Raw genomic sequence first — 26,472 nt, 5'->3', positions numbered from 1 at the left:
CAAGTCCTGGTCTGAGAGCAGGGCCCCAAGGGGTTTCCGGAGCTGGTTGTAGAGCCATTGGCTGAAGGTCATCTTCTTCAGGGCCAGGCACTCTGTCCTTGGAGCCTGGCCAGATTTTCTCACTTGGCATCCCCAAGGGAGGGGTCCTTGCAAACCTTGTGGATCAGATCAATTTCCAACTTCCCTGGGACACAGGGGCTTGTGAGTCAGCAGATCTTTCAAAAAGCATTTATTGACTGATTCATTCATTTACTTACATAGGTTGTTATGTATTTATTTGCATGTGTGATTTGAATCAACCATTTGAATACAAACAGTTCCCCTAAACAAGACCATCTTTTCCCCACTCCAAAGTCTAACAGCACAGCAGGGGAAAGTTTCACTTGCTAGCACATTTTCACACTGAGAACATCCTCCTCATTGTGATTGGTGTTACTCATTGATAAGCAGCCATTCTTATTCAAAAGATCACCCCTGTGACTACTAATGGCACACAAAAGGAAGTGGTCTTGACTGTGGGGTTGGGCAGGGAGAGGGATGGTATGTTCTCTAAGTGCCACATGGTGGCAGAAGCACTAACACAACACACTCTTGGAAAAAAGGCAGTCATTCAGAGCCATATTTTCAATCCTTCTATGTCTTATAATGAAAATTAGCCCTGGGAGCTGGCACCCAGATATGATTTCATGCTGACCATTTACAGAGTGTACCCCCCTCACTTGCGTCATTAGGGTTCTGGACAAAGTGCACTGAGCGGGAAGAGAGGAGTATCTACTGCTAACTCCTCTTCTTGCCTTCAACATCATGTTCCTCGGTGCTGGAGGAGAAGGTGGTCCCCATGGAATTTTATGCTTGATCTTCAACCTCAGAGGATCCATGGGAGCTTTGCCTTTTCTTTCTTTCTGTGTGCGTGTGTGTGTGTGTGTGTGTGTGTGTGTGTGTGAGTGTATGTGTGTCGGTCATGGCACTTGATCTCTGGACCTGGCAGCTGTCCCTGAGCTCATCAGCTCAAGGCTAGCACTCTACTACTTGAGCCACAGTGCCACTTCCAATTTTCTGGTGGTTGATTGGAGATAAGGCTCTCACACACTTTCCTGTCTGGCTTAGCGTTGAACCTCGATCCTCACATCTCAGTCTCCTGAGGAGCTAGGATTCATTCTGCATGTCTACTGTCCAAAAAACCCTCCTTTTAGCTCCAGATGTCAGCGTGTAAGATGTACAGTGAGCATGAGACAGTGTCTCAGCTGCTCAAGTTGGCAGAGCTTCAGCAGCCTTATTCGGGAAGAGTTTCTTTCTCTTTTAGATTTTCATTCAGTGGTGAAAAATTCTTTCACTCAAAACTCCCCACCCCTGACTAATCCAAAACGTCTCTGTGAAACCATTAACAAATATACCTGTCAAAGCTTTGAAAGCTTTCTAGTGAAAGATAGGTAAAGTTCCAGGGGCGAAGAGTCCCAAAGGAAGTTTATAAACCACAAGACCAAAGAGAACCACAATGCCCAATGCTTCTTGCTTTGCAGGAATGTTGGAACTGCACTCTCCTTCATGTCCTCATGAGCACGTTGCTCGGCAGCCTCCTTTCTCCTGTTGTTGTTTCTTCCAATGTTTGGCCATGGCCAGGAGCTTGAGGTTAGCTAGGTTGGCGGCTGCGTCTTCTGGGAAGATATAGTCATAGTATTCTTCCCAGGCTGCCTCAGACCCATAGTCAGTCTGGACCTTTCTTCTCTTCTTGGCTTTCTTTGGCATGAGTTTGTTTACTCGGTCCTTCTCTGATACTGTCCCAAATTCATCTTCGAAGCTCCTCCAAGATTCCAGCAGCAGCAGCCTGTCTTCCTTGTCTTCACAGTTCCTCATGGTTTGGTTAGCCTCCTCATAGATCTGTCTGCATCTAGCCACACTTCCTTCTTCTCCTGTAGACAACTCAAAGCGAGCCCAGCTGATCCATACTTTGACGTGTTGCGTGCGCTGGAGCAAGCGTCGGTAAAGGTTTCGTGGTCTCTCCGTTTCTTCCTGCTCCATTTCAAAGTCGATGTACGATTTCCAAAGCACCTCTGGCATGTCTAAGCGTGGCTGGCTGATGGCTAACTCATAAATCGCCCGGGCTCTCTCCAGATCCCCAAGGAGTGTCTCTACTTCCGCAAACTGAATCCACGAGGCACAATTCTCAGGTGCAAATTCCAGCCACTTCTCGTAAAGCTTCCGGCATCTGTCGAATTCTCGCAGCTGCAGTTCCAGCTCTATGTAGCCTTTGAACAACTTGTTCTTTGGACATTTGCCCAGGGAAGTCCCCAAAACTCTCCTGGCAAATGGTACATTTTTCTGTCGTATTTCAAATTTTGCGTAATAGAGCCACATTTTGGCAAATGTGAACTTGCGGTGAGGAATTAATTGCAAAGAGGCCTGATACACCTGTCTGGTCCTGTCGGGATCCTTTGCCTCCAGTTCTTCATAGAGCGCATAGCGGACCCAGAGGTAGATGTAGCGCTTCCAGTGCCTCTTCTCCTCACTGGGGGGGACGTTGGCCACGGCTCTCTCATAAACCTCTCGCACTGTTTCCGCTTCTGCGTGGCTTTCCAGCAGGCGCAAGTAATCAAACCAGGCATCGAAATTGAGCGGATTAGCCCTCACTTCTGCTTCATACTTGGCCCTGCATTTGCTCTCGATGAGAGCTTCAATACCCGGCCTGTCACCAAACTTCTTCTCAAAGATGGTGTAGTTTTTCAAGAGCTCCTGGGCCCGGTGTTTGGGAATTCTGTCCAAGGCATACTTGTAGATGACTCGGGCCCTCTCCACTTCTTTCTGGTTTTCCTCAAACTTGGCAAACGCAACGAAAAGGCGTTCATCCATGTGTTCTTCTCCGAAGAACTCCACAGCTCTCTCATACACTTGGCGGGCATGGGCAAAGGCAGCCTGCTTCTCTTCGGAGCGGGCATATTTGATCCAGTTCTTCACGTGCGGGTGCACAAGAACAAATCGTTGATAAATGGTGCGTGCCCGCTCCACCTCTCTGTATCTCAGCTCCAAGTTAATGTAGGCGTGCCAGGCTTGCTCCTCGGGCTGCCATTCCATCCAGCGCTCAAACACCTGCCGGGCACCGGCAATGTTCCCCAGCATCTCCTCCATGGCCGTGTACTTGTACCAGAACTGGCTGACTCGCGGCAGCGTGGTGACGGCCCGCTCCCACACATTCCGGGCATGGTTGACCTGGCGATTCTTCATTTCCATTTCTGCGTAGCTCAGCCAGAGGGGGATGTTGCCATAGTCCACATCTAAAGCACGCTCGTAGATGGACCGAGCCCTTTGGATCTCCTTTAGACTTTCTTCCCACCTGGCGTATTTGATCCAGTTCCTCAGCACAGTCCTGTTTTTCCTGAGGTTGTCTTCGAAAGTCTTCCTTCTCCTCAGCTTGTAGTCACTGAGTTCTTCCTGGTCCGCGATCCTCTGTGCAGGCGGAGGCGGCCGAAGTTCGAGCTCTCGTTCTTTGGCTTCTCGGAGCAGTTGCTCGGCAGTGATCTGAACGGGAGCTGCAGCTTTGTTTTTGACCTTGGCTGCTTGAGGAATCCTCTGTTTCCCGGCTGTGGCGGAGGAGGAGGCCGCCATGTCTGCAGGAGGAGAGCCCCGGAGACACCCGCGCAGCACGCACTGGAAACCCAGTCAGCGGCCCAAGTTCAGGAGAGTTTGCCTACACTGCGAAGAGTCCCCAAGACAAAGCAAATCGCTGGGCAGAGCTGAGCCCTAGGAGAGACAAACAGCAGCCAACTCGCCTGCCTGCCCGCTGGCCCAGCTGCAGGAGATGGGGGCTGGCTGAGAGGCCTTTGCCTCCTGAGGTGGAGCAGAGGGATTATATAAGGGAGGGTGAGGAGGAGGCGTGGCCAGGGTGGATCCGGAATTGTCTTGGAACCCAGGGAACCTGTCACTGGGCACGGGAGGCGGGACCAGGGGGAAGGAGGGCGTGGACTCAGAGCAGCAGGAAGTGACCTCCAAGCCTGGGGCACTTTGCTGACTCATGCTCAGGAGCTGGACAGCGGTGATCACATGATTCCCTCAGGGGGAGTCTGAACAAAAGCCTATGGAGGAGAGCAGGGGAAGGGGAGGGGAGGGCATCATGCTCCCTTCTAGACCGAACTTTCAAAAATCTTTATAGTTAGGGAGGCTCATGGAAAACCAATCATCCAGAAGCCTAAGCCAGTGAGACCCAGCAAGAATATCTTGAAGGAGAAGGATGAGATGGAACTTGACCCAACAGATATCCCACTAGAGAAATGGACATGGCGCAGAGTGGATTGATGGGCTAAGGGAAGCAGGCACTGAGCTACGTGGAAAGGGAGCATTGCACAAGTAGCCTCTCAAGTCCAGGATAGGGGGAGGGTGGGAACAGACAGCCTGGGACTTGAGCCCATAAAGTGTATCAGCCACTTTAAGTGCCATGGCTGTTGTCACTCTGGTGTTTTCCATTCCTACAAGTTATGTCTACACAGCAAAGCAAATCTTTGTAGCAACTGTTTAGTTTTCTGTTTGTTTCTCTGGGTTTTATTGGCTGTTGCTTATTGGCTTTGTTTTGGGTTTTGTTTTTTGGTGGGGTATGTGGGTTTTGTGGCAGCACTGTGGCTTTAACTCAAGGCCTTGCATGTGGCTCAGCTGGTACTCTGCCATTTGAGCCATACCACCAGCCTGGCTTCCTGTCTGCTGGTTCGTTTTGCTTAGTGGGTTGGTTTCTAGTCCTGGCACTTGAATTGGGGCCCAGGCCCTTTCCCTGAGCCTGAGGTGCTGCTTTCAGTTATTTTTGAGCAGTTTACTGGAGATGAGAGTCTCACAGACTTTCCTACCTGGGCTGGCTTCCAACCATGATCCTCGGAGCTCAGCCTCCTGTGTAGATAAGTTTACAGGTAGGAGCCTCCAGAGACTTGCACAGGTTGTTTCATTGAGAGGACTTAAACATCCTAGGATTCTGGTGGCCAAAATGGTCCTGGAGCCCCCTGTGGCCAACAGGGGGCAGACTTTGCTGACTGTAACTGTAGGAAGAACACTTTCCAATTGTCCACCTCCTAGGGAGAACCAGGAAACTTGGTGGGTATATTTATTTGATATGTTTGTATTGTGGTTCCAGTCCTGGGGCTTTAATTCAGGGCCCTGGCACTGTCCCTGAGCTTCTTCTTGCTCAAGGCTAATTTTCTGCCTTCCAGCCTTTTCTGAATATTTCATTGGAGTGAAGAGTCTCTTGAGCTTTCCTCCCCAGTTTGGCTTTGGACACCAATGTGCAGATCTTAGCCTCCTGGATATCCTGTATTACAGGCATGAGCTACCAGTGCCCAGCTAGCTGGCTAGCTTTGAATCTTGCCTTCTGCCTTCTTCTGCCACCCACCCAGAAACTAACACAGTGTACCAAGACAAGAAGAGATGTCTTGACAGCTTGTTCTAGCAGCCACATCCTAATCGTTAGTGACCACTTTTGACCTGCTGCCCATCAAATACTGAGAATTTGGTGATTTGAAACAACAATAAGAGAAAAAATATTATTTTTAACGTTTAGCAATGTGCTCTAGGCTGGCCTCAAGCTCTCACTCCTCTTGCCTCAGTCTCACTCGTGCTAGCATGGCAAGCAAGCCTGACTATTCCTCAAAACAAAAAATTGTTCTTCCTCATGTTTCCCTATGTTGACTGGTCTTTCTCGGCTCTTGCCTTGGGGTGGCAGTCAGGTACCTTCTAGGGCTATAGGCTAAGCAGGTCTGGACATGCACAAGGCTGGCCAATGATGAGCATAGCTCCTCACTCAAGTCAACCAGGACCTGTCAGGTGTGAGATAAAAGAAGAAAGCCTCCCACCTCCTTACAATGAAGACCTATGATGGAATGAGCATGATTAATGTTGCCAACACTGCTTCCTTGCTTAATCTCCAGTAGGGCAGAGTTGTTCCCTCTGATCTGTCTGTCCCCGACTTGGTCAAAGCACTGTGGCATTTTCCTAGTCGCTTTTAAATAAATACACCCCTGTTGTGGTTGTGGCAATCCCTCCCTATGTATCCAACCAAGTACAATGAAAGCATGTGTGCATTCAAATTCTGTTATGTGGTTGTTCCTAACAGCTTCAGGTGTCTGAATGGTTCAGCACTGTACATGAACTAGGTAATCCTATCAAATAGTCGATTGTTCCTAGGTACCTTCCATATAGAAATGACTATGATACACATAGCGCTTAGGACAATGTGTTCCTGCATTTATGTGTCAAGGTGGATAATCACTAAACTCCTGAGGCCCCTCTAAGGTGTCCTCGGTAATATGAAGAAGCTGAACCCTCTGGGCCTGGTTGGTGGGTTCCCCCATGGAAGGTTTGCAGAAAGGAGACTGCCACATGCTTGAGGCAGGATAGAGTTTATTTCATTTTAGTTTCTTTATTTTGCCTTCCACAAGGAAATAATCATTTAACTCTACAAGCTTACAAATGAAAGTGTAGGGAAAGAAAACATGGAAAGGCTCAGAGGAAGCATTCTGAGTCAGGTATGGTAGCCGAAGGTGGAGGAGCTGAGTTGGATGAGGCTGGGTGGCTGGAATTTCAGAGCTGGAGGTTAAAGCCTGGGCCCTTGGCTGTCAGCTGAGGCCCCGTGGTTTGTGGTGGTGAGGTGCAAGCTGGTCTCCTTCAGGTCTCCTCCCCATGCTGGCTGTAACCTGGACCCAAGGGCTGGTGGAGTGCTTCAGGGCCTGCCACTCCAAATAGGCAGGCTATGTGGAGAACAAGGAAGGGTCTATAGCAGTGTTGGGTTGGGGGATGGGGGAAAGTGTGTCATGGAAAAACTCCTGCTTGAGGCCATCTTCCATGTTCATCAGACTCCCCAGGTCAGGAACTTTTTCATGAGATCCAAGTCCTGGTCTGAGAGCAGGGCCCCAAGTGGTTCCGGAGCTGGTTGTAGAGCTGTTGGCTGAAGGTCATCTTCTTCAGGGCCAGGCACTCTCTCATTGGAGCCTGGCCAGATGAGTCAGCAGCTCTCCCAAAAGAATTGATTGATTGATTCATTCATTCATTCATTCATTCACTCATTTACTTACGTAGATATTCATTTGCATGTGTGTTTTGAATGAATACAGTTGCCCTAGACAAGACCTTCATTCTCCACTCCAAAGTCAAACAGCACAGTGACGGGAATCAAATGGCTGTCATATTGTTACATGAAAAAACCTATAGTGCTTAACTGAAAAGAATGTTTGGTTTCTGTGATATCTCATCCATGCAGGTTGGTCAGTCTTGATATCCTCTTTGGCAGTACATACTACCTACCCTTCATTGAAAATCACCCACCCATAACCTTCTTGTAACGTACATCTTGTAGTTTAGTAACCTAGCAGCCTAACAGCCCTGCTTACGTTAGCTACCATTTTTAATCACTATATAAGCGGCTGTGCAAAAAATAAAGTTTGAGACCTTGATCAGAATCCTGTCTTGGTCTCCTTCCTTGTGTCTGATTTGTCTCTCATTCAGGTCCACTCCCCCTCGGGTTCCTGTTGACAAAACCCAGCTGGCTGGGACAAGCACAGTAGGGTTAAATTTTATTTTCTAGCACATTTTCAGGCTGTGAATATCCTCCTCATTGTGTTTGGGGCTACTTCATTGATAAGCAGCAATTCTTACACAAAAGATCACCCCTGTGGCTACTAATGGCACACAAAAAGAAGTGGTCTTGACTGTGGGGTTGGCCAGGGAGAGGGAGGATGTGTTCTCTAGTGGTGTCAGAAGCACAAACACAACACACTCTTGGAAACAAGGCAGTCATTCAGAGTCGCATTTTCAATCCTTCTATGTTCCTGATTAGCTGGGGCATTGTCGCTTAACAGCAAGACAGTCAAAGTTTGCAAAAGACATCTGGGGTCAGCCTTCACCAGTTATGGACCTGGAGACTGTTAGTGGGGGATGCTACAAGGGACTTTTGGTGCCAGTCCCCTCCTGCTATGTATACATTAGTTACTTATTGGGGCAGTAACTTGATTGCCTGGTGGAGCACCTGGCATTTCAAATATTTATCTGCTGATATTCCAGTACACAGCACAATTATCAAGCAAGGCAGTGAAGCATCTTACAAACAATGGCTAAAGCATCCTAACTTTAACTGACCTCTGGTCAAATGAATTCTCTCTGGCTACCTTGATTATTTTAGACTGCATTTTGTGCAGGCTTCACACTGACATGTTCCGCAGTTATTCCAGGACGTTTCAGGGCCCAGTCAGGCCCAAGCTACAATATGGAGGTGCACTGGCTGCTCAGGCTCCTCAAGGATTGATGTAGTCAGGTCTCTTCTCTACCATCTCTCATGTGATTCAGGGAGGAGGTGTGGAAGCATGATCAGTAAAAGCTAAGAATCCACCCGTGCTCACCCTGGAAGTGCTTTGCTTGATATGAGTCCCTGACTAGCCAGTGAGTGCTGGCAAAACTGACAATAAGGAGAGGTGGGGGTTGAGCTAATTTTCATATACGCTCAGGTTCCCTGATTAAACTTAAGAGCCATACTGTTAACACAGAGATGAAACGACCAGGGTAGACCATCCCCTGCAGAACTCTAGGCCCCTTAGCTTGTTGACTGTGCAAAGGTGACTTGGGTACAGTGGTTAGATCTCAAGAAAAAATTCTTGACATATTTTCAGAGGAGTAGGTGAACTTGGAGGAGAGTCTCCACCATGATTTTTTCTAGGAGTCCTCCTAGGCACCCACCAATATTTTCATGTTCAGCATGAGGTCTGCCTAGACCAAGCAACAGAAGTGCAGCTCGCCACTACCCCATACTCGCCACTATCGCATAGGCCTTCAGGGTAGTCTACGCCACAGCCAACTTGCACAGGAGTGCTGGAGGACAAGGGCTTGCACCTGCCACCACACATCAGGGGGCATCAGCCTTGGGCCCCAGATTCAGCCCCTGGCTGTGAAGCTCCAAAACCCAGGCCCCTCCAGATGGGGCTCCTCTATCCAGAGCCGCCTTCAACCAAGAAACCCAGCTGACGTGGCTCGCTTCCTCTTAATGATTCTTTTCAGTTTAGAGTGTGATCTGTGAACTTGTGCAATTCAATGAATATTTCCTCGTGGGAGGTAAAAATGAAATGAAATAAACTGATTGCTGCCTGAACCATGGACGGGGTGGTCTGTCTCCTCTCAGGGAACCTTTCACAAGGGAAGCCAACCACCTGGCCTGGCTTCTCTATATTTACTGAGGATGAAAGAGGCCAGTCCATACCAGCCCCCCTTGAGTAGGAAGTTACCTGAGCCCCTCTCCCTCCAGCATACGAGGACAAACCCGCGTCCTGTTATTTACTGTTATCTGAACTTTGCAGCCTGCAAGCAGGAACAAGCAGAAGGCACCAGCCCTGCTCCGGAAAATTGTGTCTAAAAGGACACTTCATCATTCCAAAAATCTGCGCACCCATGCAGCTTGGCACGTATCCCCTACTAGCCCAAATTAGTGTAAAGGAAAAGAAAATTCTTTCCCTAAACAAGGGTAGAGTTGGGGACTCCACCGTGTGAAGGAAACATCTGCAATTGGTAACCGCTAGACAAGGACACTTTCAGGAGAGGTCAAGAGGTGAGCGGATTACCCACCTTCCCACAGAAAATGGAATTATCATGTCAAATCCAATCAGCCCACACCCCTCCCCATTGCTCCAATGCCGGCCCTTATCTTGGATCAAACTCCTGTTGCCACCAGGGGAAACACCAAGTGGAACAGGAGTTCTCATTCTCCACTAGACTCTCAGCTCTCTTCTTGTGCAGCCCCTGCATCCAGACTCCTCTGCGTAGACCCATGTGCACATTTACTACCATGGGACGGTTACTGCTGCCTTCATCTGGTCCTTCTCCCCCTAAACTCCATGCCCCTGAGTGACCAGGAAGGAGCCAGAGAGAATGGGTGGCCCTTCTGAAGCACAGAGACAATGCAGTGCAATGTTCCCTCTCTCTGGGGAAGGGCCCCTCAACTCCTCCCCTTTCAGAAGGAAAGCATGATAGGCCTTATGCCAAATCACCCGAGCATACCCAACCAATTACCTCCAAGGGACCATCCCTTGACTGTGAGTCAGCCAAAGGGCCCCAGGCACTGAGGCCACTTCCCCTCTACCCAGACAGACCGACCACGCCCTCACCCACCCTGGCCACCTCTCCTTCAGACAGTGAGAGGTCCCCTAGGCTCTGAGGCCCTTTCCCCATCTGCTCTGGCCACACCTCCTCCCTGCCTTCCCCTATATAGGCTTCTCCACCCCTAAGCTTGGCCAGTCCCGTGGCAGTCTCACCTGAGCAAGCAGGAAGTTTGATCTTGCTGGCGGTCCCCTCCTCAACCCACTCTTTCCCCTGAGGAGATGGTGCTCACCGCATGCTTGCCTGCGCCCACTGGGCTATCTCAGAACCAAACTGAAGCCAGAGAGAAGGCTAGATGTCACGGACCCTGGCAGGCCTCCCTGGCCTCCTCCCGCAGAGAACCTCCCCCATATGGGCTCCGCAAAGGCTGGACACCCTGCTGCTTAGAGGACTTTGGAGACGGAGGCGCGTTCCCAGAGATCCCTGTGGCCCAGTGGCCGCTGGATATGGGTCGCGGGAAAACAAGGGCCAATGCACTGGCCATTCAGGTCGATTTCCGAGGGCGACTCCAATACCAAGCAATTGCTCGACAAGGACAGCCAAAAGCCAGGGTCATTTACAGCCAGCACGCTGACCTGGTCCCAAAGGAGGTGACCAATGCAGAGGATCCAGACTTGCGGAGACCCGACCAAGAGGCCATTCAAGAGACCACAGCAAAGACTCGGGCAGCCTTAGAGAAGCTTGTGTGGCAGAAGGTTGCTGCAGCCATGCCGGCTGGAGAAGCTGAGAGACCGGCCCCTGCTCAGTATGTGCGATACACGCCCTTTCAACAAGGAGAGGCATGGAACTCAGGGGCTAAGCAGAGGGTGATTCGGGTGGTGGACATGCAGAAAGATCCCATGGAGCCTCCGAGATTCAAGATCAATCAGAAGATTCCCCGGCCACCGCCTTCTCCTCCTGTACCTGTGCTGCGGTCCCCAAGTCGACGGATGACTGTGAAGGAACAACAAGAGTGGAAGATCCCCCCTTGCATTTCCAACTGGAAAAATGCAAAGGGTTATACAATTCCACTAGACAAGCGTCTGGCCACTGGTGCGAGAGGACTCCAGGCGGTGTGCATCAAGGATACCTTTGCTAAGCTGGCCCAAGCTCTCTATATTGCTGACCGCAAGGCTCGGGAGGCTGTCGAGGCCCGGGCCCAAGTGGAGAGGAAGATGGCTCACAAAGCAAAACAGAAACATGAGGAGAGACTGAGAGAGCTGGCCCAAAGGACCAGGGAGAGCAGAGCTGGGAGCAAAGCCCGAGTGGATGGAGAGGATGGGGAGCCACAGGAGAGGGCAGGGATCCGACAGGAGAGGCAGAAAGACAGGCGGTGTGACCGCAATCTTTACAGGGCAGCTCCGAAGAGGACGTGGAAACGACAGCATATTGAGCAACGAGATATCACTGAAGTCATTGCTCTCGGTGTCCCCAATCCTGGAACCTCCAATGAAGGTCAGTATTATGACCCAAGGCTCTTCAAGCAGCCCAAGGGTATGGACAGTGGCTTTGCCGGTGGAGAAGATGACTTTTACAACCTTTATGGCCACTCCTGGAGAGGGGCTGAACCCATGGCCCATACTATCTATAGGCCCAGGCCAGATCTGGACAAGGACATGTATGGCAATGACCTAGAAGCCAGAATGGAGACCCACAGGTTCTTTCCATGCAAAGAGTTTTCCGATTCAGAACAGAGGCAGGGAAGATTAGAAGGACCTGTTGAGTTTGAGGAAGATCCTTTTGGTTTGGACAAGTTTCTGCAAGAAGCAAAGCGGCAAGGCGGCTCAAAAAGACCCTCGGAGAGGAGCCAAGCCCAGGAACAGGAGCATGGAGGCAAGAAGAGGAGGAAGGCATAGATACTCCTTTCTTCCCCCTCGGTGAACTTGGTCCACAACCCTGATGGTGCCATTCCTGGGGGTACACTGTGTAGATGGTCAGAAGAAATCCAAATCTGGGAACCAGTTTCCAGGTTTGCAGGTGCTTCTGCCACCATGTGGCACTTAGAGAACATACCCTCCCTCTCCTTAACCAACTCCACAATCAAAGCCACTTCCGTTTGTATGCCATTAGGAGTCACAGGGGTGATCTTTTGTGTAAGAATGGCTGCTTCTCAATGAAGTAACCCCAATGGCAATGAGGAGGATGTTCACAGGCTGGAAATGTGCTAGCAAGGGAAACTTTCCCCTACTGTTCTGTTTGACTTTGAAGTGGGGAAAAGGAGGTGTTGTTTCGGGCAACTGTTTGTATTGATTGAAAACACACATACAAATAAATAAATGCCTATGTAAGTAAATGAATGAATCAATAAATGAATAAACTCATTTTGGAGAGTTGCTGACTCACAAGACCTTATGTCCCCAGGAAGTTGGAAACTGATCTGATCCACAAGGTTTATAGGACCACAAGGGAGAACATCTAGCTTGAGTTTAATGAGCTCCCTGCCATCAAGAAGATCATCCTCAGTCATCTCTCCCAGAGCAAACTTCACAAGCCCTTTCAGGCGCTGATATCAGACTTATGAGAGAATGAACAAGTGTGGGGATAAGAGAAGCACAGAAGGCCTAGGGTAGTGTTGAAGTAGAATAGAAAGACAGATGGTTAAGGATACAGACAGTGTTAGGTTTTTAAAGTAGGTAGCTGGTAAAGGAGAATGCCACACGGTATTCAGGCAGGAGAGAACATTTATTACTGAACTGCTGGCCTGTGGCCAAGATGATCCATGGCCAGAGAGAAGGGAGAGAGAGAGAGAGAGAGAGAGAGCGACCCCCACCCAGCCCTGCTTTATTTAGGGCAGGGGCAAGGGGTGTGGCCAGGTGGATTAGGAGGTGACCTCAGGGAAAGGGGAGGTAACTTCCTCCAGGTCTGCTGGTTACCCAGGTAACTGGATGGAGACTTAATGAGGTGGAGGCATCTGCATGTAGCCCTCAGGGAGAGGACCTTACAGACAGAAGAGACAATGGAGGCAGATGGGAAGGGTAGAAGGTGACAGGAACGGTAGAGGATGAAGGGGAAGATGGAAGCTGAGGAGAAGTGTGGTGGGAGCTTGGAAGTTTGGAGGGGAAGTGAAGTGTAGAGCAGAAAAGGAAGGATGAATGGAATGATACATAGGAAAGGAGGGTGGAAGGGAAAGAAAAGAGTGATTCAAAAAGGGATGGGTGAAGAGGAAAGAAAGGTTGGAGAAAGAGGGGAAGGATAGATGTGATTAGAAAGGTGCAAGCGAAGGAGAGAGTAGACAGGAGGTAGTGTTGGGGGAAAAGAGAAGGTTTGAGGTGGAAAGGATGGGTGGATGTGAAGTGAAGGCTGTGAGAGAAGAAAACCTTTGAGGAAGAAGGGAAAGAATGTGAAAGAAGGATGCAGGCACCGAGCTACCACCAGGCTATGGGAAGGGAGCATTGCCCTAGTAGTCCCTCAAGTCCAGGATAGGGGAAGAGTGGGAAAAGACAGTCTGGTACTTGAGTCAATAATGTGGTTCAGCCACGTTAACTGCTATGGCTGTTGTCACTCTAGTATTTTTCATTCCCACAAATTATGTCCACACAGTAAAGCAAATCTTTGTACCAACTGTTTGGTTTTTGTGTTTGTTTCTCTGGGTTTTATTGGTTGTTGCTTATTGCTTTGTTTTGGTTCTGTTTTAGTTTTGGGTTTGTTTGATTTTAAAGATTTTTTGTCTTTTGATTTTTAGTACTAGGGATCAAACCCAGGTCGTTGCACTTGCTAGGCAGGTGCTTTGCCACTGATCTATATCCCAGCCCTGTTTTTGTTTTTTAATGGGGTATATGTGTTTTGTGACAGCATTGGGTCTTTAAATCAGGCATTGCACATGGTTCAGCTGTTGCTCTGCGATTTGAGCCATTCGAGTAGCCTGGCCTCCTATCTGCTGGTTCATTTTGCTTTGTGGGTTGGTTTCCAGTCCTGGCACTTGAATTGAGGCCTGGGCCCTGTCCTTGAGTCTGAGGTGCAGCTTTTAGTTATTTTTGAGCAGTTTACTGGAGATGAGAGTCTCATGGAATTTCCTACCTGGGCTGACTTCCAACCATGATCCTCAGAGCTCAGACTTCTGGATAGATAAGTTTACAGGTAGGAGCCTCCAGAGCCCAGCACACATTGTTTTATAGAAAGGATTTAAGCATCCTAGCATTCTAGTAGCCAAAATGGTCCTGGAGCCAATCCCCTGGGGCCAACAGGGGGCAGACTGTGCTCATTGTTACTGTGGGAAGAACACTTTCCTAGGCAGAGCGAGGAACATTGCTGGGTATATTTATTGGATATACATGTAATCTGGTTCCAGCCCTGGGTCTTGAATTCAGGCCTGGGGCACTGTCCCTGAGATTCAATTGGCTCAAGGCTAATTTTCTGCCTCTCAGCCAAAGATCTAACTTCCAGCTTTTTCTGAGAATTTCATTAGAGGTATGAGTCTCATGAACTTTCCTACCTACGTTGACTGTGAACCCCCATGCGCAGATCTCAGCCTCCTGGATATCCTGTATTACAGGCATGAGCCACCAGTGCCCACCTAGCTGGCTAGCTTTGAATCCGGCCTTCTGCCTCTCCTGCCACCCACACAGACACTAACACAGTGTAACAAGACAAGAAGATATGGGTTGACAGCTTGTTCTAGTAGCCACATCCTAATCATTAGTGACCACCTTTGACCTGCTGCCCATCAAATACTGAGAATTTGGTGATTTGAAACAACAGTAACAGAAAAAAAGATTTCTTTTCTTTTTTTTTTTTTTTTTTAACATTTAGCAATGTGATCCAGACTGGCTTCAAGCTCTCACTCCTCTTGCCTCAGTCTCACTACTGCTAGTTTGGCAAGCAAGCCCGATTACACCTCAAAACCAAAAATTGTTCTTCCTAATGCTTCCTTAAGTTGACTGGTCTCGTTCAGCTCTTGACTTGGGGTAGCAGTCAGGTGCCTGTTGGGGCTGTAGGGTAAGCAGGTCTGGACTTGCACACGGCTGGCCAATGATGAGCAGAAGCCATGTTTGGGTCACAGCTTCTCACTCAAGTCAACCAGGAACAGGGCAAGGACCTGTCAGGTATGACATTAAAAAAGCCTCACAGCTGCTTACAATGAAGACCTATGATAGAATGAGCAGGGTTAATGTTGCCAATACTACTTCCATGCTTAATCTCCAGTTGGGCAGAGTTGTTCCCTTGGATCTGCCTCTCCCTGACTTGTTCAAAGCACTGTGGCGTTTTCCTAGTAGCTTCTAAATAAATACACACCTGATGTGGTTGTGGCAATCCCTTCCTAGGTACCAAACCAAGTACAATAAAAGGATGTTTCTATCTAAAGTCTCTTATGCAGTTTTCCGAGCGCTGATATCCACCATGGTCAATGATTAAGCACTGTACATGAACTAAGTAATCCTATCAGGTTGTACCTAGTTGATTGTACCTAGTTATCTTCCATATATAGAAAGAAATGGCTAGGATACACACAGCACTTGGGGCAATGTATTCCTGCATTCATGTGTCAAGGTGGATAATGGCTAATCTTCCCAGCTCCCCTTTTAATGTGCCCTGAGTAAATATAAAGAAGCCCAACCCTGTGGGCCTGGTTGATGGATTCGCTCATGAGAGGATCGCTGAAAGGAGACCACCGCATGTTTCAGGCCGGAAAGAGTTTATTTCATTTTATTTTCTTTATTTTGCCTCCCACAAGAAAACAGTCGTTTAATTCTACAAGCCTAAAAATCAAAATGGAGGGAAAGAAAATATGGAAAGGCTCAGAGGAAGTGTTCTGAGTCAGGTGTGGTGGCCAAAGGTGGCTCTGGATGGAGGAGCCGAGTCTGCTTGAGGTTGGGTGGCTGGAAATTCACAGGTGGAGGCTAAAGCCCGGGGCCCCAGCTAAGGCCCCTCAGGTTGTGGTGGTGAGGTGCAAGCCAGTCTCCTTCAGGTCTTGTCCCCCAGCTGGCTGTAACCTAGACCCCAGGGCTGGTGGGGTGCTTCAGCGTGTGCCACTCAGAACAGGCAGGCCCTGTGGGGAAAAAGGAAGGCTCTATGGCTGGGAAGAAGGCATGGGAGGGTGGCAGGTAGGGGTGGGAGGGAGGTGTCTCATGGGAAAACTCCTGCTTGAAGCCATCTTCCATGTTCATCAGACTCCCCAGGGAACAGGTCAGGAACTTTTCCATGAGATCCAAGTCCTGGTCTCAGAGCAGGGCCCCAAGAAGCTGGTTGTAGAGCTGTTGGCCGAAGGTCATCTTCTTCAGGGCCAGGCACTCTCTCCTTGGAGCCTGGCCAGATTTTCTCACTTGGCATCCCCAAGGGAGGGGTCCTTGCAAACCTTGTGGATCAGATCAATCTCCAACTTCCCTGGGACACAGGGGCTTGTGATTCAGCAGCTCTTTTGAAAAGTGTTTATTGATTGATTGATTCATTCATTCATTTATTTATTTATTTGCATGTGCTTGTGTGTGTGTGTGTGTGTGTGTGTGTGTGTGTGTGTGTGTGATTTGAATCAACCATTTGAATACAAACATTTCCCCTAAACAAGACCTTCTTTTCCCCACTCCAAAGTCCAACAGCACAGTAGGAGAAAGTTTCACTGGCTAGCACATTTCCAGACTGTGAACATTGTCCTCATTTGCCCAGGCCCGCGGGGTTTTGTCAACAGGAGCCCGAGGGGGAATTGACCTGAATGAGAGACAAACCAGACATAAGGAAGGAGACCAAGACAGGATTCTGATCAAGGTCTCAAACTTTATTTTTACACAGCAGCTTATATAGTGATTAGCAAGGGGGTAACTGACGTGAGCAGGGCTGTTGGGGGTGCTCGGCTCCTAAATCACAAAATGTACATTACAAGAAGGTTATGGGTGGGTGATTTTCAATGAAGGGTAAGATGTACTGCCAAACAGGATATCAGAACTAACCAACCTGCATGGATGAGGTATCACAGACACCAAACATTCTTTTCAATTAGCCCTATAGATTATTCATGTTACAATATGACAGCCATTTGGCTCCTGGCACTCATTGTGATTGGAGATACTTCATTGATAAGCAGCCATTCTTACACAAAAGATCATCCCTGTGACTACTAATGGCACACAAAAGGAAGTGGTCTTTGTTAGGTTTTTTAAAGTAGGTAGCCAGTAAAGGAGAATGCCACATGGTATTCAGGCAGGAGAGAACATTTATTACTGAACTGCTCGCCTGTGGCCAAGATGATCCATGGCCTGAGAGAAGGGAGAGAGAGAGGGAGAGAGAGCGACCCCCACCCAGCCCTGCTTTATTTAGGGCAGGGGCAAGGGGTGTGGCTAGGTGGATTAGGAGGTGACCTCAGGGAAAGGGGAGGTAACTGCCTCCAGGTCTGCTGGTTACCCAGGTAACTGGGTGGAGACTTAATGAGGTGGGGGTATCTGCATGTAGCCCTCAGGGAGAGGACCTTACATTCCAGCCTTTTAATAGTTATGAAGAAGGGTGGAGACTCTCTCTGGCTGCTTCCTGCTGGCAAGGAGCGTAGGCATTAGGGGTAAAAGGCAGAAATGTGGCCCTTCCTGGAGAAAGCGAGCAGCAGGGTCCCTTGGTGGTAGATGCCAGTCCTTGAATGAAGCCTGGAAGAAGTCTCATGAGGCAGGGGCTGGGAAAAAAAAATATTAAGGCAAAAGGAAGGGTTTAGGGCACAAAATTAAAAATTGGGTGACTTGGACAGTTCTTATACTCAGGCATGGACATTAGATGGACAAGCTACTATCTCTTGATCCCCCGGCTCTGATTAATTTTGAAAGGGCGAGACAAAGTGACTCCATTTAGGATGCGATCATTCTCCTCTTACTCCACTCCATGATACTTGTTCCCGGAACTGGCTGAGTCCCAGTGGTCTAGGTGCTTGTTGCTGGGATGGCTTGCCCCCATTGGCATTCACGGGGTTTGAACTCAGGGCCTGGGCACTGTCCCTGAGCACTTCTGCTCAAGGCTAGTACTCTACCACTTGAGCCATAGCTCCACTTCCAGCATTTGGCTGGTAAGAGATAAATCTCTTCAGCCATGCTTCCAGCCTGGCTCTTCGCTGGTTAGTTGGGAGATGGAGTTTGAGAGATTTTCTGCCTGGGCTGGCTTCGAACTACAATCCCAGGCGTCTTTGCCACAAAAGCCCTTTTTGATTTCCAATTAAAACAACAAAGAGACCAAGGGGACTAGAGCTTACCTGTACCTTGTCAAGAATTGACCAAATACTTGCCAGAATTCTGCAATGACAAAGCTCAGTAGATGTGATGAGTTTTAGCACAGATATATAGCTAGATGGACATACTAACAAATGACATTTACACAGACATACAGACTGTGCACATAGGTTTTACAGAATGCAAAAATGAATTTCAGCAGTAGACTCTTTTGGAATTCCAATAGTAAATGACTTTTTTTTTTTTGCTCAATATTTTAAAACCACGTGGTCGGTTAGAAAAACAATTTTGCTAGCAAACAACAATTTTTAGATTATAAAATGGAGAAACCATATTTTGATAAACTCCAGTGGGATGCCATGTTTAGGGGGGTGGCAGGAGGACACAAACACACTAATAGAGAACACGTGGCATGGCATAATAGCGCCTGAGCTGATGCCTGTTAAACCCAATATCCACCACGTGGTCAATGCTAGAGAAAAGAACTTTTAGATATCTTTGCTGACAAAGCACATTGGTGGTCAAGCCTCAGTTTCGAAGGTCTGTGAAAAGAGGCAGCTTTGTGAGCAAGGCACACAACGATGGTACGACTTGGGAATTTTATAAAGTAAGCAAGTAAGCAGGAAGATGAGAGAGAGAGGGAGAAAAAGAGAGGAAAAGAGAAAGAGAGAGAGCCTGAATATAAGTGACTTCTAACCATTTACCATTGCAGTAGCAAAAACTGTATCTGAGCGAGTATTTCGAGCAGGCCTCATTGTCAAGAGGTGTGCTAGCAGTTTCCTGGCTTGGGTGTGACTGATGCAAAACCCAAAAAAGCATGGGAGGAAGGCGCCTGGTGAGTGGATGAGCGGCAGAAGCGGCGGACGGAGCGGCAGAGAACCGAGCAGCAGCAGTTTCACTCACCAGGGTAGACAAGTGGTGTGGAGGTGGAGGTGGATGTGGAGGCCAGCAATGGTATTAGTGAAAAGTGCCACGTGGCGACTCGCAGCAGGCAAATAGAAGGGAATTCCACCTGTCCTAATTCTGAAGCCCTATCCGAGTCACAACACCATATATGTTAGGTTTTTTTAAAGTAGGTAGCCGGTAAAGGAGAACGCCACGCAGTATTCAGGCAGGAAAGAAAGTTTATTACCAAACTGCTGGACTGTGGCCAAGATGATCCATGGCCGGAGAGAAGGGAGGGAGAGTGAGAGAGAGAGAGAGAGAGAGAGAGAGAGAGAGAGAGAGAGAGAGGGAGAGCGACCCCCACCCAGCCCTGCCTTGTATCTATGGCAGGGGCAAGGGGTGTGGCCAGGTGGATTAGGAGGTGACCTCAGGGAAAGGGGAGGTAACTGCCTCCAGGTCTGCTGGTTACCCAGGTAACTGGGTGAGACTTAATGAGGTGGGGGCATCTACGTGGAGCCTTCCAGGGACAGACCTAACAGTCTTGACTGTGGGGTTGGGCAGGAAGAGGAAGGATATGTTCTCTACGTGGTGACAGAAGCACAAACACAACACACTGTTGGAGACAAGGCAGTCATTCAAAGTCTCATTTTCAATACTTCTATGTCTCATAATGAAACTCAGTATGGGAGCTGGCACCCAGATCTGATTTCATTCTGACCATTTACAGAGTGTACCCCCCCTCACTTGCATCATTACAGTTCTGGACAAAGTGCATTGAGCAGGAAGAGGAGTATCTACTCCTAACTCTTCTTGCCTTCATGATCATGTTCCTCGGTGCTGGAGGAGAAGGTGGTCCCCATGGAATTTACTGGTTGATCTTCAACCTCACAGGATCCGTGGGAGGTTTGCCTTTTCTTGATGTGTGGGTGTGTATGTGTGTGTGTGTGTGTGTGTGTGTGTGTGTGTGTGTGTGTTGGTCCTGGCACTTGATCTATGGGCCGAGGAGCTGTCTCTGAGCTCTTCAGCTCAAGGCTAGCACTCTACTACTTGAGCCACAGTGCCACTTCCAATTTTCTGGTGGTTGATTGGAGAGAAGGCTCTCACACACTCTCCTACCCAGGCTGGCTTTGAACCTCGATCCTCACATCTCAGTCTCTTGAGGAGCTAGGATTCATTCTGCATGTCTACTGTCCAAAACCCTCCTTTTAGCTTCAGAGCTAGATGCCATTCCTTGTGGAGACAGCGTGTAAGGTGTACAAAGAGCAGGAACCAGTTTCTCAGCTGCTCAACTTGGCAGGACTGCAGCAGCCTTATTCGGGAAGAGTTTCTTTCTCTTTTGGATTATCTTTCAGCGGTGAAAAATTCTTTCACTCACAACTCCCCACCCCTGACTAACCCAAAACGTCTCTGTGAAACCATTAACAAATATACCTGTCAAAGCTTTGGAACTTTTCTAGTGAAAAATAGGAAAACTTCCAGGGCTCAAGAGTCTCCGACCAAGTTTGTAAACCACAAAACCAAAGAGAACCACAACGCCCAATGCTTCTTGCTCTGCGGGAATGTTGGAGCTGCACTCTCCTCCATGTCCTCATGAGCATGATGCTCAGCAGCCTCCTTTCTCCTGTTGTTGTTTCTTCCAAAGTTTAGCCATGGCCAGGAGCTTGAGGTTAGCTAGGTTGGCGGCTCTATCTTCTGGGAAGATGTAGTCATAGTATTCTTACCAGGCTGCCTCAGACCCATTGTCAGTTTGGACCTTTCTTCTCTTCTTGGCTTTCTCTGGCATGAGTTTGTTTACTCAGTCCTTCTCTGATACTGTCCCAAATTCATCTTCAAAGCTCCTCCAGGATTCCAGCAGCAGCAGCCTGTCTTCCTTGTCTTCACAGTTCCTCATGGTTTGGTTAGCCTCCTCATAAATCTGTCTGCATCTAGCCTCACTTCCTTCTTCTCCCATAGACACCTTGAAGTGAGCCCTACTGGTACATACTTTGACGTGAGCTGGAGGAAGGGTCAGTAAAGATTTTGTGTTTCTCCGTTTCTTCCTGCTCCATTGTAAGGTGGATGCATTATTTCCATAGCAATCTAACCCTTATTTTCAAGAATTTTTATAGTTGCGAAGGGTCTGCAATTTTGGTGGGCGACTTCCTGATAACACAGGGTTGTCATTTTTAGAGGTAGAATTTGGGGATTTCATCTGGTCTGAGACAAGACAGCAGTATCAGTTCCTTAATAGTGAATGTGAATGTGGGTCCATTGAAAGAAGTCTTAAACTGGCAGGTTTGATCAATAAGAAAATAATTATTTATTAGAGGGCACAAAAATGGCAGAGGAAAGGCAGCCATCTATGCATTGAAGAAATGAGGTGGAGATGGAGGAGAGCATTCAGGTTGCTATTCATCTCATCTTTAGCGATTGGAGACAGCTTACCTTAGAAGGTCTGAGAGAGAAGCAGGCATGCCTTAGAATCACTCTTACAATAGGAGTGACAGGAGCATAGACCTTTCTTACTCTTCACCGATGAAACCACTGTGGCTGTCCATTGAGCTTACCTGTGATGTTAGAGCTGGTTATAGCCTGTCCACTTAGGACCTAAACCAGATGGATTAAGGGTTTGAAGAAAGACTTGATCCCCAGGAAACACTGGTAGAGGAGGGAAAGGGCCTTGATGAGGCTGGGGGAGGCATTGGTCAGCAGGTTGGTATAACATATGTCTAAGAAAGTTTAGGAGAGGAAAATAATCCATTTTGAAAATGGCAACGTTTGTGAGTTATGTGACTCTGACCCAGAGAGCTAGTCTTTCCCTCTGGTCTCCTTGTCAGGCCTCTCTGAGCCCCAACCATGTGTAGTTAGTCTGAACTAATAGGAAATTGTATACCTGAGAACAGAAGACCTTCAGGAGTTCTTCTCAACTGAAGCCAACCAGGAATGCTCTACTTTTGTTGTAATTTTGAATATTTTTTCCAGTTGAAATAGGACTTTATGTATGAAGTATACAGATAATGTGAAGTGGTGAAGACATGGGAATGGAGTGTAGATGGATTGTTCATACAGTAGCATGGCAGAAAGTGTTTTATCAGGGAAGGAGCACTTCACCTCACAGCTCACAGGATGCTGGGATGAGCCAGCAGAACTATCCTAAAGGTATAAAACGATCTTTCTTTAGGATCATTTTCCCCTCTTTGGTGCTGGGGATCGGAAATCCTACATGAACTATAGTACATTGGTTTTGGAAATGAAGTAATGTAACCTTAACCTTGTGACCTTTTGCCTCAGTCTAATGAGTTCCTGATATTGAAGCAATGCTCCACCTTTTAGCTAAAGATCCATGACAATTGGATAGTTGGCTTTTCAACATTGCTTGAAGCCTTTAGGCTTAGTGATGGAAATTCTACTGCTGCATTAGAAAATTCGGAGTTCTCTGTAAACAAGGGCACAGAGACATGCAGTGTTCTCCCCTGTTGTCTGTTGGCTATCTATACCAAGTGGGTGCTAAGGATGGGAGAAAAGGAAGAGGTCCATGTTTCTAATGCTGCTTGCTCCAGGAGGCTCTGTGTTGCATCTTCCTGAAGGTGTGGGACTGGGTGTTGATTTGATGTTGTTATTCCTGTGCTGTTTTTTCAGGCTTACAGGAGAGACAATCCTGATTCATATTATTAGGGGTAGACTTGACAGTAAGAATAATCTGTTGAGCTAATTTCTGTCGTAAGTCCCACAAGTGTTGACCAACCCTTTTCCAGAGGGTGGCCTTGTCCTTCTGAGGATGCCATTATCTGCCCATTGGGCATTGCCACAGTAGCCAGCGTTCTTCAAGTTTAGGCCTGCTGGTATTGCTGCTGGTGTTTTAAACTCTGTCATCTCTATTTAGGAGATGTGTAGCTGTGTCTTTGATGTGTAGCATCTCCATCCCAAGTTGTGACCACCAAAACTGATTCCAGCATTACCTTGGGGAAAGAAGTGATGTTCACACTAGCTGATAGCAATTGCCCAACACCTCTGTGCCTATGTCAGATGGCTCACAACTATAATCTAACTACTCAGGAGGCTGAGATCTGAGGATCAGAGTACAAAGCCAGCCTGGGCAACAAAAATTCATGAGAATCTTAACTACAATAAATTATTAAAACAGCTGGAAGTGGAACTGTGGTTTAAGTTGTAGGGTACCAGCTTTGAGCTAAAGAAGCTCAGGGACAGGGCCAAGGATTGGTGCACAGGTGTGCACACACACAAATTTTGACAACCAGGAGCAAGAAAGCAGAGCAAGAGTGAAAGGCTCAGAGTTCATGTCCCAGGATGGCATACATACATTCTCTCTCTCTCTCTCTTTCTCTCTCTCTCTCTCCAACAAACAAAGAAAAAGCCAGGAGATGGGATATGGAATAAATGGTTAATCACTAGCCTAACATGCATGAGGTTTTGAGTTTGATCCCAAGTACCCCAAAATAAATACATAGATAAATGAAAGAAAGAGAAAAAAAAAAACAACAGAAGAGTTGGGTTTTTCAGTGACTCTGGTTGTGGCTCCAATGGCCTTGGCCACAACATTAGATAGCAGATACTGCCCCACTCCCAGGCTCTGCTGAGTTTTCTGGTCTGGGCCTTTGTGCCTTCCTGTGTCTTCTCACACAGATCTTCTTCCAGGTTACCCTGCCCTCCCTAGGCCCCGGACCCTGCCCAGACCCCACCTCTTTCAGAAATCCTAGTTTACCATCTGGGGCAAGATAGATAGGCCTCTGCCTCCATTCTCAGCTCCAAACCTGGGTTTTCATGGCTACAGGAGAGGGTGGACTGCCTGTGGCTTCTGTCCTTTCCTGCCCCACAGCTCAGCGACCACCACATGGGAAGCTGACAGGGGCAAGACTCAGTTCCCTCTATCCTCCATCTTCCAGGTGCCTTGCCTAGCCGTCAAGTGTAGCCACAGTGCTCAGAGTCAAAGCAACTGTCCTTGCTGGCTCCTTCTCTGGACTCTTCAGGCCTGTGGGGGGATGGGAAGGAGACTCCCTCAACCTTGTGCCCCTCTTCAGAGCTGAGCTGCTTGGGGCATGGGGACTTGCTAGGGTTTCCCAGGAGGGCAGGCTAAAGCTCCCCAGGCTCCTCTAGATGGGCTTGTAACTCTCCTCTCGGCTCTGGGCCCTGGGCCCCCAAGATTTCTGAGCCTCAGTTTTCCCAGCTGTCCAATGGGATCTCCTAGCTTTTTGAAGATGGTGACCTTTGAGAGGATAGCAGTGTTGTCCAACCCAGCACACAACTGGCTGGGTACACCTGGCTCACAACCCCTGAAGTACTCAGTCAGCCACAACGGGCACTGCAGTGCTGCTTCTTCTTCAAGAGGCATTTGAGCTGCTTCTAAGTGTGTGTGTGATTTGTATGTGTCAGTGTGTAAAAATGCTCCCAGACCATCTAAACCACTTGCTTTAATAGGACAAGCAATGCGACCCCTTGGCAGTACTTGGTATAACTGCTACCAGCCTTGTGAATAGGCTGACCAGGAGTCTTGTTCCCACTGCCCCCACAAATGTTTGTCTCTGTGACTTTGCCTGTCTGAGGCAATGAGATGCTGGCCCTTGGTGTCTGAGCATGGTGAATTGCCCTTCTGCTTCTATTGGCTGTCCATCAGTTCACTGAAGTCTTCTTCTAGGTCTGATAGGGTGAGGAGGAGGAACAGGGGAGGCTAGGAAAGGAGAAGGGGAGGGAAGGGAGGAGACAGTGCCAGCAAAGGGAAGTGGGTGAAAGGATACAGGAGTTGCAGAAGGTGGAGAGAAAAGTCAGCCCCCTTCCCTACCCCTCTGGCATTGTCCCTAGACCCAGCATCAGCTCACCTTGCCATCCTCTCAGTTCTCTCAATAATTTATGGACGTCAGGGTATAATGCATAGGCAATAATGTTTTACAGCTCTCCATAGAGTTGTGTTACTCCTCAAGTGTGCAAGCCTGGGTCCTGCTCACCCCTCTCCCCCAAAACAGGATTCCCAGGACTTGGGAGAAGCTCTGAGGTAGCTCTGGCTGAGGTAGCAGGGTAGGGTGTCAGTGCTCTGCTCATCTTACCTAGTTGCTTCATTTCATCCCCAGAGGAGCAATAGGCCTCAGATTCCCATCAGGGCTAACTTAGTTCTTCCTTAGTGTCTCTGCCCCAAAGTCTAAGACAGAGGTGTGAGCTTAGTCCCAAATTCACCACCCAAGTGACTGGCAGTGCCCTCTTACACCTGCCAGGGCATGCCACCTCAAAGCAGCCAGGACGCAGGGAGGAGCCTGACTAAGAAGCTGACAGAGGGCTTTGAGGCCACCAGAAACCAGACAAAGGACTGGATCATGGAGAAAGGTCCTCCATGCCTTTCAAGCAGTGACTAAGCATGCAGAAAGCAGAGGGAACTCGGGCACACAACTGTGTCCTCAAAGCTTCTGTAGACAGGCAGTAATACACTGTGGATGGAGCCAGCTGGATGCGAAGCTGTGCAGACGGTATCCTACCTAGAATAGGGGATGGCCATTGGACATTAGCAGACATTACCACGTGGATTCCTGCCCCACTCGCCTGTCAGGAAGAAATGGAAATGCATATTTGCTCTGCAAAAGATCCTGATATTTGTGTGTGTGTGTGTGTGTGTGTGTGTGTGTGTGTGTGTGCATGTGTGTGAATGTTCAGGGGCTTGACCTCAGGGCCTGAGGCTGGCCTGAGCTTTTGTGCTCAGTGCTAGCACTGTACCACTTGAGCTACAGCTACACTTCTGGCTTTTTTGGTATTTCACTGAATCTAAGTGTCTCATGGGCTTTCCTGCCCAGGCTAGCTTCAAACCGCAATTCTTAGATCTCAGCCTCCTGATTAGCTAGGATTCGAGGTAAGATCCACTAGAGTCCAGTAAGATGCTGAGGTTTAACAGGGGTCAAAATTGGAAATAGTGATCTGGGAATGTGCTTAGTGGTAGATTACTTGCCTAGCATGCCCAAAGCCCTGGGATTGATTTCTCAGTTCCACAAGAAGAGAATACACCAGAAGAGGTATTATGGCTCAAGTGATGGAGTGCTAGCCTTGAGCCAAGGAAGCTCAGTGACAGTGCTCAGACACTGAGTTCAAGCCCCAGGACTGGGGCTTGAACAAAATTGAAATAGTCAAAGTGTGTCTGTTTTAGGTTCTGGCAAAAGAAATTCCATTGATGGGTCACCTGAGCCCTGGCATCAGTTTGACTTACAAGCAGCAGGAGTCACGCCCTAGAAGGTGTTGGTCCCTGGCCCATCTACTTCAGCTGTGGACGGAGGCTGCCTCTGGGCAGCTGGAGTGCTGGATGAGGTGGACAGTGAGCATGCCATCAGCTCCACATGAGGATGGGGTCATTCCCACATCTGGGGGCTGGACTTTTAGTCTATGACAAAGGCCAGGC

The 26,472-nt window shown here is 48.5% G+C and overlaps 2 protein-coding genes across 2 annotated transcripts; one reads left to right on the top strand and one right to left on the bottom strand.

The window, feature by feature from the left end:
* Nucleotides 1-1,551: 1,551 nt before the first annotated feature.
* Nucleotides 1,552-3,600, bottom strand: LOC125345325 (crooked neck-like protein 1). Its single transcript, XM_048337555.1, has one exon. It carries the CDS (start codon nt 3,598-3,600, stop codon nt 1,552-1,554), a length of 2,049 nt encoding a protein of 682 aa, XP_048193512.1.
* A 6,725-nt stretch (nt 3,601-10,325) lies between these two features.
* On the top strand, nt 10,326-11,939 carry LOC125345327 (SNW domain-containing protein 1-like). Its single transcript, XM_048337557.1, has one exon. It carries the CDS (start codon nt 10,326-10,328, stop codon nt 11,937-11,939), a length of 1,614 nt encoding a protein of 537 aa, XP_048193514.1.
* The last annotated feature ends 14,533 nt before the right edge of the window (nt 11,940-26,472 follow it).

The sequence above is a fragment of the Perognathus longimembris genome, unplaced genomic scaffold, assembly GCF_023159225.1.
Source record: "Perognathus longimembris pacificus isolate PPM17 unplaced genomic scaffold, ASM2315922v1 HiC_scaffold_5505, whole genome shotgun sequence".
Classification (NCBI taxonomy): domain Eukaryota; kingdom Metazoa; phylum Chordata; class Mammalia; order Rodentia; family Heteromyidae; genus Perognathus; species Perognathus longimembris.
The sequence above is the reverse complement of the archived record's forward strand: the minus strand, read 5'-3'. Positions and strand labels throughout refer to the sequence as shown.

Coding starts and splice junctions, on each gene's coding strand:
- LOC125345325 (XM_048337555.1), bottom strand. CDS start 3,600: ATGGCGGCCTCCTCCTCCGCCACAGCCGGGAAACAGAGGATTCCTCAA.
- LOC125345327 (XM_048337557.1), top strand. CDS start 10,326: ATGGTGCTCACCGCATGCTTGCCTGCGCCCACTGGGCTATCTCAGAAC.